This window comes from Nelusetta ayraudi, unplaced genomic scaffold (assembly GCF_046127955.1).
Source record: "Nelusetta ayraudi isolate G7.1 ecotype Tasmania unplaced genomic scaffold, CSIRO-AGI_Nayr_v1 ptg000001l, whole genome shotgun sequence".
Taxonomy (NCBI): domain Eukaryota; kingdom Metazoa; phylum Chordata; class Actinopteri; order Tetraodontiformes; family Monacanthidae; genus Nelusetta; species Nelusetta ayraudi.
The window spans coordinates 865,001-881,797 of record NW_027466051.1 but is presented as its reverse complement, the minus strand read 5'-3'; the positions used below and the strand labels follow the sequence as shown (position 1 = coordinate 881,797).

General features: G+C 46.1%; 1 protein-coding gene across 3 annotated transcripts in view; it reads right to left on the bottom strand.

The window, feature by feature from the left end:
- The window catches only part of nlgn1 (neuroligin 1), a 205,191-nt gene that overhangs the window by 116,222 nt on the left and 72,172 nt on the right, over window positions 1-16,797 (bottom strand). For 2 of the 3 annotated variants that reach the window (XM_076019772.1, XM_076019711.1), the window contains one exon: window positions 452-511. The exons of the other annotated variant lie outside the window; for it this stretch is intronic. In XM_076019772.1, the coding sequence (XP_075875887.1) occupies window positions 452-511 (60 nt within the window). The remainder of the gene's footprint in view (window positions 1-451; window positions 512-16,797) is intronic. 3 annotated transcript variants of the gene reach the window in all.

The following is a 16,797-nucleotide window of genomic DNA, read 5'->3' as shown; positions in this document are numbered from 1 at the left end:
AAAGAAAGGAAGGAAGGAAGGAAGAGACAAAGGAAGAAGAGGAGGAAGAGGAGGAAGAGGAGGAGGAGGCAACAGATCTGTGGTCACGGAGGCACTGAAGCTACCAGGAGATGGTGGAGGACATGGAGAGTTGAGACACCAAAGCTGAGGAGGACGAAACACATCCAGCCCAAAAAAGAGCAAAGAGCAAAAAAAAGAAAAGGTCCATCACTCTCGAAAAAAAGGACAAGAAATGCAAGAAAATCAAAGAAGAGAAAAATCGGAAGTGTTTTTTTTTTCTTTCTTTCTTTTTTTTTTCTCCACTTCATGCAAATCAGTTTGGCGTCGGAGGGAGGAGGTGGGAGGAGGTGGGAGGAGGGGGTGGGGGAGGGGGGGTTGGGTGAGTAGAGCGGAGTAGAGTGAGGGGGATCGGGGAGGTTGGGGGTGGGGAGCGGGGGGGTAGAAAAAATACCTTGGTCATCGGTGCGGTCACTATCAGCTAAATCATCAGTGTGTTTCTTTGAAAGGGGACCTACAGGACCAAGAAGGAGAAGATGGAGGAAAACAGGGTGATCAAGAAAACACACACAGCTGCGAAAAGATGCTCAAAAGACAAGAAAGTCAACGTCAGCAGTCGCCACCACCACCACAGCCCTTCTCTTCCTTTGTTTGTTTGTTTGTTTGTTTGTTTAATTCGGGGGGAGGGGGGAAGAAAGAAAAGAAAGATCTAAAGTTACGGCGCAAGAAAATTGCGGGGGTGAGGACTTAAAAAAAAAGAAAAAAAAAAAGGAAAAAGGAGGAGCCAAAAATTAGAAGCGCTCTGCTGAAAGTGTGGATTTTTTTTTTTTTTTTTTTTTTTTTTTAACATCTTTTTTTTTTTTTTTTTTTTGGGTCAAGATCCGAAGACGACGACAACAACAGCGGCGGCGGCGGCAACACAAAACAAAACAAAACAAAACAACACAACACGACACAACAGTGACTCTGTGTTGGAAAGACGATTGTAGCGGGGGAAGAGAGGCTGGAAAAAAAAAAAGAAGAAGAAGAAGAAGAAGAAGGGCAGAAGAGCACACAGAAACAGGTGACACCCTCACCAAAAGTGTATGACTGTGTCTGTGTCTGTGTGGGCGCGTGTGTGTGCGTGTGTGTGTGTGTGTGTCTGTTGGCCTAACCCAACAGACACACACACACACACATTTAATAGCGTAACAAGTTCTCACTTCAGGCCCAGTGTTTCTTTATTTTCTTCTTCATCAGACTTAGCATAACGCAAAGGTAGCGCAATCGCTAAGTAGCCATTAGCTTAGCATTGTGACGGGGAGAAGGGAGGAGTCACCTGCTTCGTCATTTAAAGTAGCATACAAAAACCCACGCTGCCCTTGAGTAACACACACATACACTGGACACACACTTGCGCGCGCACACACACACACACACACACACACACAAACTAGGATGCATAAACTGTGTGAAAACATAATGCAGTACAGGACGCTAGCAAGGAGCATGCTCGGTGCGTGCACAACAAGAAAAGCTAATGACCTTCACCCATGCACACACACTCACTCAAATGCACACAGACACTCACACTCACACTCTCTCGCTCACACACACACACACACGCACACAGTTAATAGTAATAAGCAAAGAGTTGCAATGTTAATCTCTGATGCCCACATGTGTGTGTGTGTGTGTGTGTGTGTGTGTGTGTGTGTGTGTTTAAAGAAATGTGGCCATGTTCACCCTGAGGAGGAGCTTGGTGGGGCTCCTAGAAGATGACCAACCAAAATAGCTGAACTAGAACCAGAACTGAGACGAGGCAGAAGACAGAAACAACCGAGTTGGAACAACAACAACAACAACCACAACAACCACAACAACCACAACAGCAACAAAAAAAACACATACAAACGCCTGCAGACGTGTGAGATTGATGCGTCGGCTGTTACAGTGGCATGTTGTTTGACGGAGGGTTAGTGGGGATCAGAGCAGGGGAGGCGGCCGCGTGACAGCAGCCGTCACACGCGCACACACACACACACACAAACACACACGCGCACGCACACACACACACACACACACACGTGCGCACGTACGCCAGACAGCCATCAGGTGTCACGTCGAAACTGCCCCACTGACAGAGAGGAACCCAACTCTGACCCCAACCCCCCCGCACCCTCTCACCCCACCTGTCAGCACAAGAGTGACACACACACACACACACACACACACACACACACACAGGCCTCAGCTGGCATCGAGTGGTAATTAGTTTAGGTTAGTTTAGGTTAGGGAGATTCTATGTCCGTCATCCTGCTCGTGTAAAACAAACCTGGGTGTTTGTTTGTTTGTTTGTTTGTTTGTTTGTTTGTGTTTTTCTGTATTTTTTACCAGCTAAATAAAAAATAAATAAAAATAATAAAAATAATAATAATAATACTAATTAACCAGTTCTTCAGCTTGTGTAAAAATGCATTAACTCAATCATCATCACCGGTTTTAAGTTGACCTTCACAACGGATGAAACAAATGAAGGTGAAGTGAAACTTGCCGTCTGTGGAAAATAATGTTTTATTATTGACTCTGCTGTCTCAGAAACGTCCTCCATCCTTCCATCCAACTGTCCATTCATTCTTTCATCATCCGCCCATCTATCTATGCATCCATCTATCCATCCATCCATCCACCATTCCTCCTTTCATGTATCCATCCTTTCATCTACCCAACTTATCAGTGCAATATCCATTGTCATCCTTTCATCCATCCATCCATTCCTTTATCCCTCAATCCCTTCAAACCATCCACCTATCATTCATCCATCCATCCATTTATCCAACCATCTATCCGTGCATCATTTCATCCTCTTATCCACCCATCCTTTCTTACCATCCCTTCATCATTCATCCCACCATCCATCCATGCATCCGTCCATCCATCCGTCTCCACTGGTCTGATCTTCTCCTCTTCCGTCTGCCCTGACTTGGAGGCCAATAACTGAACTAACACTGTGAAATGCGACAGGACCCACCAAAGAGCCCACACACACACACACACACACACACACACACACCCTGCTGGCTCAATGAGGTAATTATTGTGAGGGGAGTCAATGCATCGATCATTACTTTTAACAGCTGCTGCTGCTGCTGCTGTTCCTGCTGCTGTTGCAGCTGTGGCCGGAGCTGCGGCCTGGAGCCGCTGCTGTTGGTACTGGACTGATAAACGACAATGTCTTAACACGCCGTGTTAAGACAATGGGCGATTGATGCCAGCGAGAGAGAGAGAGAGAGAGAGAGAGAGTGAGCGAGGCAGACTGGCAATCCAGTCTCCAGTTTTGGATTAAACGGCCGCAATCTGAAAAGCATAAATACAGGCTCAGCGTTGGCGGCGGTGGCAGCGAGGGATCGACCGGCAAGCAGCGAACGCATCGCTCAGCCGGGGGAACCTGATTTGTCCATGGAGACGAGCTCCCGCAGCCGGCGGCTCCACGAAGGAGGAGGAGCAGTCAGACACCTTCCTTTGAGTAAAAGAAGTGAAGGCTGTTGTGTGCGGCTAAAGGTTAGCATAGATGCTACAGCAGCCTCCATGCAAACTAACAAATAGTATAAACACACAAAAAAAGAACAGAAGACGCGCAGCTAACGTTGCCCTGCCCACTGACATGAGCCGGGAACAAATCTAACTGTGTCGCTGTTAGCTCGAGTGGCTAACTAGAGTGGTTAGCTAGAGTGGCTAACTGCCCCACAAGAAAAACATGTCTGCTCCTTTCCAAATTTCCTATTCCAAAAGTTCCTATTCCAAAGTGGACAACGGAGTTCAGTAACAACAAATTTTACCCGAACAACGCTAATCGCTAAGTCGCTAAGTCGCTTCTCCTCCGCTTCCCCTTCCTCTCCTCTGCGCGGAAAACGTCGGGCCGACTGTTGAGCGTTTGAAGATGGATGCAGAGGGCCAAGGCAGCGGCGGCGGCGGCGAGCAGGCGGAGTCATCCATCTCCAGAGCGAGCGGCGCCGCGGTGGCGTCGCTGAATAATGCCGCCATTTATTGGGAGGAATATGCAACACAATGTGCGCAAGGCGTCTGGGAGACGGATAAAATATTTCACAATAATGGGAAAATGCGAGTCTACGTCGATCAGCGGATTACGCTCGGGCACGCACGGGCTCACGCACACACGCAGTCTCCGACCGTGTGTGTGCGTGTCTGCGTGTGTGTGTGTGCGCGCTCGTGCGAGAGAAAAACGAGTGCATTAATATTTCAGATCGTCATCGTGCGTCACGCCTGCAGCAAACAGGATCAGACAGACGAGGCACAGGCGGCGAATCGTTCCTGAAGATCACCACAGCCGCCACTGCCGTTGCCTACAAATCATCTGATTGGCTGTCGGCGTCACAAGGGCTGCCACACGTCTAATGTGGATGTTTCCAGGATAACAAGGACTCTCGTGACGTGCCGAGACTTGCTGTGTGTGTGTGTGTGTTGTCACTCCCTGTATATAGACTGATGACTGAAAATTTAACCCCCGCCCTCGTTTTTTTTGTGTTGTTTTCTTTTGTTTTTTTCAAAGGAGAGGCTGCACGGGGGTAAACGTGCTGCTTTGTCTGGACATCTAGAAGGTTGTTTCTCTGATTTTGTCGTGGCCTGACTCAGCCGACCGCAAGGTGTGATCAGAGGGGCTGGAGGAGTGGACGGGGCTTCTGACCAGCATCCCGCTGGACGCCAGTGCTCTTTCTGCTGGGACGTGTGACTCTAGCACCACCGGCTAACAGACAGCTGTGTTGATCCTGGGAGTCAAGCTGTTGGTGGGGTTTACATGGTTTTCAGTTTTTTTCCATCTCTCTAACTTGTCAGCTGGGCTCTGCGTCGGCCCGCCGCTCTGTGAAACGCAGTGTGACAGCCGCTGCAGAGGTTCTAAACCCGGTCAGTGACCCCTCCACTGACCCAATCGGTGACTCTGCTCGCAGCCGGGACTCAAATATGGAATCTGACTGCAGGCTTCCAAAATGCTCACAAGGAGGTTTGTTCCGCTGAGTTGAGAGGTGACACACACACTGTTACTGCTGCTGCTGTTACTGTTGCTGCTGCTGCTGTTACTGTTGCTGCTGCTGCTGCTGTTGTTACTGTTACTGTTACTAATGCTGCTGTTACTGTTGCTGCTGCTGTTACTGTTACTGCTGCTGCTGCAGCTGTTACTGTTGCTGCTGTTACTGTTGCTGCTGCTGTTACTGTTGTTGCTGCTGCTGTTACTGCTGCTGATGTTGCTGCTGCTGCTGCTGCTGTTACTACTGCTGCTGTTACTGTTGCTGCTGCTGCTGTTACTGTTACTGCTGCTGCTGCTGCTGTTACTGTTACTGTTACTAATGCTGCTGTTACTGTTGCTGCTGCTGTTACTGTTACTGCTGCTGCTGCAGCTGTTACTGTTGCTGCTGTTACTGTTACTGCTGCCGCTGCTGCTGTTACTGCTGCTGCTGTTACTGTTACCCCTGTTTTACACCAGAAGCGTCTGCAGAGCGTCAGCAGAGCGTCCACGTCGACGCAGTGAAACGCGGCCATTAAAGTCAATGAGCAGGTTCACACCAGGTGCAGAGCGTCCGCGTTTCAGAAGCGTCCCAGAAGCAGTAAAACGCGAGCCGCTGGAAAAGAACGCCAGAATTTATTGTTTGACGCTTGCCGCGTCCCTCCTGCGTCAATCGTAGCAGGTAGGATCGTTCAGACAGGAAGTCAATGGTGTAAAAACACGGTGGATCCGGTTGATTTTCATCATGCGTCAACGCGGTCGCTCTGCTGACGCTCTGCAGACGCTTCTGGTGTAAAACAGGGGTTACTGTTACTGTTGCTGATGCTGCTGTTACTGCTGCAGCTGTTACTGTTGCTGCTGTTACTGTTGCTGCTGCTGCTGCTGCTGCTGTTACTGTTGCTGCTGCTGTTACTGTTACTGCTGCTGCTGTTGCTGCTGCTGTTACTGTTTCTGCTGCTGCTGCTGCTGTTACTGTTGCTGCTGCTGTTACTGTTACTGTTGCTGCTGCTGTTACTGTTGCTGCTGCTGTTACTGCTGCTGCTGCTGCTGTTACTGTTGCTGCTGATGTTACTGCTGCTGCTGCTGTTACTGTTTCTGCTGCTGCTGCTGCTGTTACGGTTGCTGCTGCTGTTACTGTTACTGTTGCTGCTGCTGTTACTGCTGCTGCTGCTGCTGTTACTGTTGCTGCTGCTGTTACTGTTTCTGCTGCTGCTGCAGCTGTTACTGTTGCTGCTGCTGTTACTGTTTCTGCTGCTGCTGCAGCTGTTACTGTTGCTGCTGCTGTTACTGCTGTTGCTGCTGCTGTTACTGTTTCTGCTGCTGCTGCTGCAGCTGTTACTGTTGCTGCTGCTGTTACTGTTGCTGCTGCTGTTACTGTTACTGTTGCTGCTGCTGTTACTGTTGCTGCTGCTGTTACTGTTTCTGCTGCTGCTGCTGCAGCTGTTACTGTTGCTGCTGCTGTTACTGCTGCTGCTGCTGCTGCTGTTACTGTTGCTGCTGCGGCTGTTACTGTTGCTGCTGCGGCTGTTACTGTTGCTGCTGCTATTACCCCTGTTTTACACCAGAAGCGTCAGCAGAGCGACTGCGTTGACGCTCTGCTCACGCTCCAGCACCCTCCCACACAGGACGCGTTTTACGAGCAGAGCGTCTCGCGCAGCGGCTCGATCGGTTTGTTTTTAAAGAAAACAACAATGAAACAAAACATCGATACTTCGAGACACTGTTGGGACAGTGTCTCGAAGTATCGATGTGTGTAAAAAAGAAAAATAATAATAAAGCGAACTGCTGGCATCATGCAAAATGCAGGTATTTAAAGTATAGATGCATTTTGTTCATCATAGTTTGAGATTCAAAGTGAAATCTGTTTTTGTTTGACGGCCGACCTGAACAGCGTTGAAGCCTATGCGTCACGTTGATGTTTCACAGTAAAGTACAGCACATATAACTACAAAATCCAGCACATTGTGTGTTATGATGAAAATCAACCGGATCCACCGTGTTTTTACACCATTGACTTCCTGTCTGAACGATCCCACCTGCTACGATTGACGCAGGAGGGACGCGGCAAGCGTCAAAGAATAAATTCTGGCGTTCTTTTCCAGCGGCTCGCGTTTTACTGCTTCTGGGACGCTTCTGAAACGCGGACGATCTGTGCCTGGTGTGAACCTGCTCATTGACTTTAGTGGCCGCGTTTCACTGCGTCGACGCAGACGCTCTGCTGACGCTCTGCAACTGCCCTCTGTTTGCAGCCTCCCAAAACGTGACCCTCTGTCAGGACCATCCCAAGTGTTTGACAGTTGACCCAAACAACAAGGCTCAGGGATCAGAGGGTGGAGCCAAGGCCTGTTGGGGGGCGTGGGTGGGTGGGGGCGGTGGTTACCTAGCCAGGAGAGGTGTCAGGGCCCTTCGTGACATCACAAAGTAGAACATATCAGTGGGAGAACACGGTTGATAAATGGAATTATGGAAGATACGGGAGCCCTTAATATGACTAAATGATTATTATTTTTTAATTTTCTACTAAATGAAATCTGGACGATTTTCTAACAGACACTGTCAGAGAGAAGAAAAGACAAAATAGAAAGAAAAAAAAAGCGAGTCGGCGGACGAGCTATAACAACACGGAGAGAAAAGTCTCAGCAAAACAACTGCATCCTGGTGGTTTTTCTAAGAAATTAATAATAAATATTTTAAGGCTGGTGTGAAGTTTTGACAACTGGCAAGCATATCAAGGTTTCATAGCTGTCCAGCGGCCAACAAAGACGCTACGGAAGAACGAAAATAATCTCCGACCGTTCGGTGAGTTTGAAATAAAATCAGACTTTCTCCTCAGAATAAAAATAAAAATATGAATATAAAAAAAGTATATTTAGATTTTTATTCCAATGCAGGAGTTCCTCCACATTATTCCTGACACAGATCTCTCACTTGCAATCTTTCTAAATCTACACACACACACACACACACACACACACACACACACAAACACACCCACACACACAAACACACACATGTCTGTGTTTATGTATGTATGTGTGTGTGTGTGTGTGTGTGTGTGTGTGTGTGTGTGTGTGTGTGTATAGAATCAGTGTAACCATGTTGCAAATAGAAAGAGGCTCCATGAATAATTGATATCAGTAAATGTCACAAACAGGCACGACACTCCCTCATATTAAAGTGTGTGTGTGTGTGTGTGTGTGTGTGTGTGTGTGTGTGTGTGTGTGTGTGTGCGCGAGTTCCAAAAGAAGAGAAACAACAAGAGGCAGGGTCAGCAGAGAGATTGTTAGCGCCACTGAGGGCTGCTTATTATTGCAGCGTTAAATTGATTCACCATTGTGAAGAAATGAATCAGCGTCTCGGCCAATCTACCCCCTCTGTGATGTCACAAAGGGCCGCAGACACATCAGGGGGACGCGCCTCTCTCAGTCAGTGACCACACCCCTGAGCACACCAGCCAGCTCTGCCCTCTGAATCCACCCCCCCCCCCCCATGTCTTTTTGTGTCCAGCTGTAATCTGGCTGTAAACACAGGGCTAAATGCTGTGTTCCAGAGATATTCAGCGGTATTATATTATATTTTCTTATGACAACGAATGAAAAGGGGATTCCTATTCATTTTTTGTTGCTATCAAACAACAGCGACAAACTTTTTTTTTTCGTTCACAAACCAAAACTTTTTACAACTGTAAAATGAGAAGTTTACTTTCCTTTCTTTTTTTTTCTTAAACCTCCACCGGTAGAATACACCAAGAGTCGCTTCTACATTTGACCCCTCCCACTTCTGCTCCCCTCGCTTGAATTACTGCCTGTTTCCTAACTTCCTGTTTCCTCACTTCCTGTTTCCTTCCAGCTGTGTTCAAAAAAAAAAGTAGGAAACCATCCCGGCTTGCTTGCCCTCACTACCCTCTCAGCCGATGTGATGAAGAAAAGCTTTTGGACTCTCTTGCTCTAATTGCCGTCCGCGTCGTCTCCGCCACCCCATATCCCGTCTGCAGCAGCAGAAAAAGGTCAAGTGCGTCTAATTATCTCCGCCAGCTTGATATGAGTCGGTGCCGCTAATTGCCGCCAGCAAAAACAGAGAGAGAGAGAGAGAGAGAAAGATAGAGAGAAGCCCCGCCCACTTTCCTTCCTCCCCACCTCTTCCCCCTCCCCGCCTGGTGTTCTACCTTTTCCAATTATTGGCTGAGAATCCGTCTCCGTCCCAGAATCCTGCTGCTGATGCATCATTAGCAGCGGCGATCAATCACTCATTATTAAATGAAATGTCCATTAAGGCTGCAGGGGAGCTGCAGGCTGGGCGCTGGGCCAGAGAGCCCAGCCCAGCCCCGGGCGGGCACACACACACACACACACACACACACACACACACACACACACACCAGCTGTTCAACTTCTTATGTCACTTTTCTTCTCTATTTTAAATAAAGACTTGGCAAGAAAGAGAGACAGAAAAAGTTAATTTTAATTATTAACACCCCACCAAGAAAGTCCAGGGAACAGTTACATTTATCCCTCTGTTCACAGCCTGCTGATTCATTTGAATATTTATTGTAATTGCTGCAATTACTGGATGTTTTTAATTAATTAATTTATTCAGTGTTGCTTTTAGTGCTACAACAGTGCAGTCTCCCAATTTGGGATCAATGTGGTACATGTATTCTATTCTAGTCTATTCTATTCTATTCTATTTGTCTACACGTTTGGACTTTGACTCAGTTCACAACCTGCTGGTGTTTAATCTTTTCGCTAAACTCTTGATTGGTGTCACACTTGAACGCGTCCCCAGGAGCAATTTGTGCGAAAGAAAACTAGAATTCCAATTGTAAAAGAAAATAAATCTAAAATATGCTGCTTGTTCTCATACGGATGTATTGAAACGACACGGTGGTTGCAGCCAACCCACTAGAGGGGGCAGGACTTTGGACCTGCGCCCCCTGTGGCTCATGTGACTTATTGCACAAAAAGGAAAAGGAAAAAAAAAACATGAGAAAAAAATAAATAATTTAATAGATAAGAAGATGAGACTCAGTTGGAGTAAACATCTGATCAACATTCAATCAGGACGCCCAGCGAGTGGGCCGCCTCACACACACACACACACTTGCACACACACACACACACACACACACACACACGATTCCACCGCCGCAAGCACTCATGCATATCTGAACATGTGTGTGTGTGTGTATGTAGCTAACTTTTAGTGTTTACTGCTCCTTACATTGTACTCGTCGTTTTCATCCATTAATCATCAGTCAGACTCACAAAGAGCCTCTTCTGCAATTCCTTTTGTGCCAGCGTGGAGAAACTGGAGTGAATTCCCTCTATCGTCTCTCCTCTCCGCCACCGTTCTGCTTTTATCTCAGCGTTGTTTTCAATTTGAAAAAAAAAAAAAAGGTGAACCAGATTTAGACCAATCAGGGCTGCTCCCACCTCAACTTTGTTTTCCTTTTCCTTTAATCCTTTGTTGTTGTTATTATTACGATATTTTTATATGTTTTAGTGTAAGTGAGAATTTTTTTTCTTTGCACTTGTCTCTGCAGTGAAAAACATAACACGAAAAAAGAAAATAGTAAATTGGAATGCAATGCAGCAACTCTCTCTGAGCACTTTCTGTTTCAGCTCAGCTCATGGAAAATACGATTTGGATTTCAAATATTTATACGGAAAGACATTAAGTTTAATTTATTGCTGGATTAGATCAGATTAGATCAGATTATATTAGATTAAATTAGAATCGATTAAATTAGATTAGGTTAAATTGGCTCTCTGATGTTATTCCTGCCTGTAAGTCAAAGTTATCTTTGTGTTTTATGACGCTTTGACGCATTTTACTTGTTTCTTTATCGACTTTTTTAAGGGGCCAACATTCATTTTTGGTTCAATTCATATTGTCCCTGGATTATCGTCAGAAACAGCAGCATAGTTGGTCCTCTGTTTGCAACCTCACGATAGAACCAGCGTTTTCTCCTCACCCTCTAGTGCCTTTTTGCACAACTGAGGCTCTTTTTTTTTTTTTTTTTTTTTTCCTTACGTTTGAAGCCCAACTTGTATCCAAGTGCAGGTGCACCCGTGCTAAATCCGTCGCTGCGAGGACTCTAACATGTGCAAATCAAATGCAGCCGACTATTTATGCATGTGCGGGTAAACAAGAGAAAACAAAATGAAGTGAAGAAAAAAGAAAAAAAATGTGACTTCGGTGGTGAGGAGTTTGCGTTAGATGGGCTCCAGCTGACGAGGAACGGGAGGCGGGGGATGGGGGGAGGGGCGGCAACGGCGTCCCACCACGGGGGCCTCTCTCTCTCGCTGGGGGAGAGAGGCGTTCAAAGGGCCCGCCGCGTCCCTGACGGGACCGACAAACACGGCTCGTTTGCTCCCGCGATTCTATTTTCACATCATTTTAATTTCAAAGGGGTTGCCTGGCCGTATTAGCATTTTGCCTGGGATAAAAGACGAGTGGGAGGAGGAGGGGGAGGAGGGGGAGGAGGAGGAGGAGGAGGTAGGGGGAGGAGCCTTAGAAGGGCGGTGAGAAAGAAAGAGGAGAGGAATAGAAACTGTTTTTTTTTGTTTTTTTGTTACATGGTTCTGGGGTCATGTGAGGGTCGACCAGGAAGTAAAGGCAGACAAGAGGGAGAGGAAGTTTGAGTACTGTGAGCGCACGTGCTGATGCTAAACTGGTAGACAGGGAGTCTATTAATATTTTTTCTGACAGGACCCAGCAACCTCCAGGACAGGACACTAGGGGCAACATTTTAAAAGGTTTTGTTAAAAAATAAATAAATAAATAAATGAAATAAAATCCTCCTCCTGTGGGCCGTTAGCTCAGACACTGCTGCGTGGCAAACAGAGATTCAATCGCTCATTTATGACTGGACCCAGCAGCTTCCGGACACTAGGGGACAGCGTAGAGCAGTTTGTGATATTCACATCGTCAGTGCTACCTTTTTTTTTATTGTCTAGTTTAATTTGCTGCGACTTTTCCACGTTCTGTTTGTTTGTTTGTTTGTTTGTTTGTTTGTTTGCCTGCCTGTTAAACAAAGATGACATAAAAGAAAAAGACGACCGAGAAAACGAATAAAAAGAGAAGCAGCTATTAGCCATCAGTGAGCCGAAGCTCTGCGGAAAAACGGACCAAAGCGCAGCAACAAAAACGACGGCGGCGACAACATGGAGCAAACCCAACAATAATGTTACATCATTAATTTATCTGAGCGACATCAATAATTCACCGCCAAGCATTATGGGAGCAATGCTGCGCAAATGAAAAAAATAATAAAACAAAACCACATGGGGCTCGTTTGACAAAGCGGAGAGACATCTAGCCTCTTTTTCCCAGTTCAGTTTTCCGACGTCGGATCATCGATGAAAAAAATCTTGACGAGGAAAAAAAAAATCAGCAAAAAAAGCTTCAAGACCCGCCCACCTCCATCGGCAACAGCCATGCTGGGAACAAATGGAGGTTTCGCGAAGTGGCGCATCAGGAAAAATGTGGGTGGAGCAACTCGACAAACAGCAGCAGCAACAGCAGCAACAGCAGCAACAGCAGTGATCAGCAGCAGCAGCAGCAGCAACAGCAGTGATCAGCAGCAGCAGATGCCTTTGATGCCCCGCAACAAATCACGCACGCTGAGCTTTTCATCAATATTTCATCAAGCTCGCTCTCCCTCGTCCCAGCGGAGAGGAGAGCAGAGGAGGGAGGGGCCAGACAAACATTTTCCCAGCCCCCAAAATAAACCCCCGCCCACTTCTATGTCTTGGAAGTTTTCATGATGTCACTTCCTCTCGCCCCCCCCGCCCTCGACTCATCACGCTAAAAGCAACAGATAGAGAGAGAAAGAGAGAAGGAGCGAGGGAGGGAGAGAGAGAGAGAGAGAGAGAGACGACTTGACTAACATTCCTGTAAATGTGTTGCAGCCGGAGGGAAAAAAACAACAACAAAAAAAACAATGGACAGTGGAGAAAAAATTATCCAGGAGGCGGAGCCAAGCCAGCAAGGTGATGCCTGATCAGTAGTATTCATCGCAAAAGATACCACGAGCCGAGTCATGTGACACCTTGACATGATGAGAACATAACAGAAAAAAAACATTGAATGAGTCACACGATCTCAATTTGCATGTTTTCCAAGTCTGAAAAGTAGATGGATTATTAGGGACTGAGCCCGCAGAGGACCAGTTTGAAACTAACTGGTCTTTCACAAGGGCGAAAAAGACCCCACAGTATTGTCTTTGCTTGGTTCATTCTTTGTTTTTGTTTTTTCTCTCCTTGCGCGACTTACAAGTCCATTTTGAACCCAAGAACATGCACAAAATTTTGCACGCCGGTCAGAACTGGCACAAATTTTAATCTATTAACAAACTGAACTTATCTGCTCAGTAGTGCCCCCTTCATAGATACAAACACGAAAATTGTCATAGCGCCCCCTTGGAAAGTCATAGAGACATGGGACAAAGACCGACGCGTTTGTTGAATCAAGACCTCATTTTCATACCCACTGACCTTTGACCCCTGACAAACTGGAAGTGAGCTATTTTCACTTGTTTGAAAAAATCTCAAAGCATAAGGCTCTGAATTCGTAAGTGCCACGGCCTTGAAAATGTAGTATGACACAGACAAGACCTTCATGACAAAACGTGAGTGGTGAAACTTTTGAGATCACAACCGTTTTCATTTTACGGCCCTTCAAAGTAAAGATCACCTCCAATTTGCAGCTGTGAACCCCATTTTGACCCCCTTCCCATACTCCAAAACTCACAACATTCTACACGCAGGTCAGACATGCTGAAAAATTTAATTTATAAAAAAAAAAAAATCTGGGGACTTTCAAACCCATTTTGAGGCTCTGCAGCGCCCCCTGTCTGTCTGATAAAAAAAAGGATCCTCCTGGAGACTGTAAAAATGTAAATTTTGCCAAAAAAATTACATTCTTTACAAAAAAATAAATTTGTATGTTTAGTCAATAGATTTTTTTGCCTTTATTTGGAATAGATACAGTATACTGTATATTCACCAGCCATATATGGTCGGTTGGAACTGGATTGAATTTATCTCCCAGTGGAATTTGGACTTTTTAATTCTTAATTATGGTGGCGGATGCGTTGTTGATCTTCTTCTAGCCCCACCCCCACACCCCACACCCTCTCTCCCACCCACGACCCCCACTCTCCTCCCCCACTGTGCAACAAACATGTTTAACAGTCAGCAGCAGCTGTTTCGGGTGCGTCAGGGCAGAAAATCATGAGAAGCGCCGCTGAAATGGTGAAGAGCCGCAGTGTAATCGACTGCACCGACCGGCCGGGCGACAACTCAGCCAGAAAGTCTCTCCGACTGTCAGACCGCCTGGAGGGGTGGGGGATAGGTAGGGGGAGGCAGCACTTCCAAACAAACAAACAAACAAACCACACAAACGACACAACTTCTAAATGTAGATTTCGGAGCGACTGAGGTCACGTCCACACGGGAACGTTCTTTGGTGGAAACGGTAAAGCACCCGCACTGTCATGTGACCGGACAAAACAAGGCATGCAATGCGGCAGCAGCGGCACAAACAACAACGATGGCGGCGAGCGGAGTTGTCTTTGTATTGCAGGCGCTTCAAGGTCTGTTGGCGTAGTAGTAATTCCACCTCATCGTCGGTCCACACAAGAGACTCAGTTTTTTTTTTTTTCCCCTCCACTCGCCATTGTTTCTTTTTCGTGTTTGGCGTGTAGCGGAAATGGGCTTATTTTTATACTCTGGGTCCGTTGGCTGTGTCAGCATCTGTTAACAGCGCCACGTTTCGGTGTGGCATACGCATTACATCGTTTTCACCCACCGGTACGTTTCCATCTGCCAGCGTGTGGACGTGACTTTTTTCTACCCCAGGAAAGGAAAAAAAAACGGTAACGTTCCCGTGTGGACAGGGCCTGAGTCTGAGGAGGCGAGGCTGTGAAAGTTTGGAGGAATTGAGGCTCCAACAGCTGGGACGGGCTCCAGCAGACCCCCGTGACTCTGAGCTCACGAATAAGCGGGTACTGAAAATGGATGGATGGATGGATTGAAAGAGGCTGCAAGATTCACTGATCACACCAGAAATTATTGAAATATATGATTAAAGAAAAACAACTAGTGTTTCCAGTGTGGCCAACTCCCCCACTGGGAAAAGCTAGTTCTGGCTAGTCCTGAAAGTGGCTAAATGACGTTCATGTCTTACTTGCATAATTGATCTACAGCAGTGGAGTCTCAGGACCCAGCACATTTTTTTTTCCTTTCCTCATGAAGTCGCGAACCAAATTTATTCCACAAAAAATGAAAACGCCAGCCCACTTTCTATCGAGCCTAGGAAATAAATTATTGGAATTATAGACTTGAATTTGTGTCCTGCAAAATAAATGCCCATTTCCTCCGCTCTGATTGCTCCACCTTCCTTTAAACGAGGGATAAAGAAGATTTCAGGGCTTCGCTGACACTAAACGGCTGCCTCAGTCTGATTTAAGGGACCAACCAGCTTCTGCAAAGCAGCGGCAACAAGGAGTTTCTGGAGTCGGGACTCGCAAACGTTTCAAATCAACTGATTGGCTGACGTCTCAGGTGTTGATGATGTTATCGCGGACATCGCTTCCACATCTGACCTCCAGGCTCTCAGAGAGATTTATGCTGTGTCTCAATTCGGGGTCTGCATCCTTGAAGTGCGCATTTTGAGAGGAAGTTGCGTCATAGCACTGCGCGAAGGCTTGTCCCAATTCCCGAGGGTGCGCACTCGTTTTAGCCGATTCCAAGGATGCACCGCTACTATCCTTCGCGTACTTATGTATCCCATGACGCTTTGCCTGCGGCTGCAAAGCATCGTGGGATCCTGGGAAGTCAGCTGAAATTAGCGGCATCTACTGGCAAAGACACTTAGTTTAAATTTAGGTATTAAATTTCACATAAAATATTCAGTTTTAACATCGGGTTTTTATTTATTTGAACATCTAACGCCAACCAATGGTTAGCTTGAAATAACCATGAAATAATTAATTACATAATGAAATATATATATATTATATATATGTATATATATATATATATATATATATATATATATGTATATATATATATATATATATATATATATGTAGAGAGAGAGAGAGAGAGAGAGCGAGAGAGAGAGAGAGAGAGAGAGAGAGAGAGAGATGTATATTTACATAAAATTAATTGGTATCTTAATGAATTAATGACATATTTAATAACACATTTTGTATTTAGTTCCAATTTTAATTAATTAATGACACATTTAAATAAGTATTTAATGATGTATTTATTTATTTAATTTTGGCACTTTTAGTCCTCCATACTCGCCATCCCATCAGGCTTTTGAACCATTCAACAGGTGATTTCAGCAGGCGGCAATAATTCCTTCCTTTAACGTAATTAACCAGGGGGCGCTGTCTGAAATGTCAAACCCAGTTAATCTCTACGATCAACCTCCGAAAGGCCATGCAAGCCGATGGCTCTGCCCACCTCGGCGCTCCCTTGGCATCCGTTTTCATTACCAGCTTCTTCCCAAGCTCAGGGTCACAGGGGTCTGCGGGAGCCAATCCCAGCTGTCATAGGGCGAAGGTAGGGTGACACCCTGGACAAGTCGCCAGTTCATCGCAGGGCCCACACGTATCTCACATGAGCTAAATGGAACTCGGCCGACATGGATTGTTCTGGGTTTGTCTGGTGTTCATACTCTGGAGTGGGTGAGATCTTTCCTTTATTTATTTGTGAAAAAAATAAAAATAAAAAAATAAGTGATACATAGCATGCTAGCTAAAAATGAGCTCCTACGTATGTCCG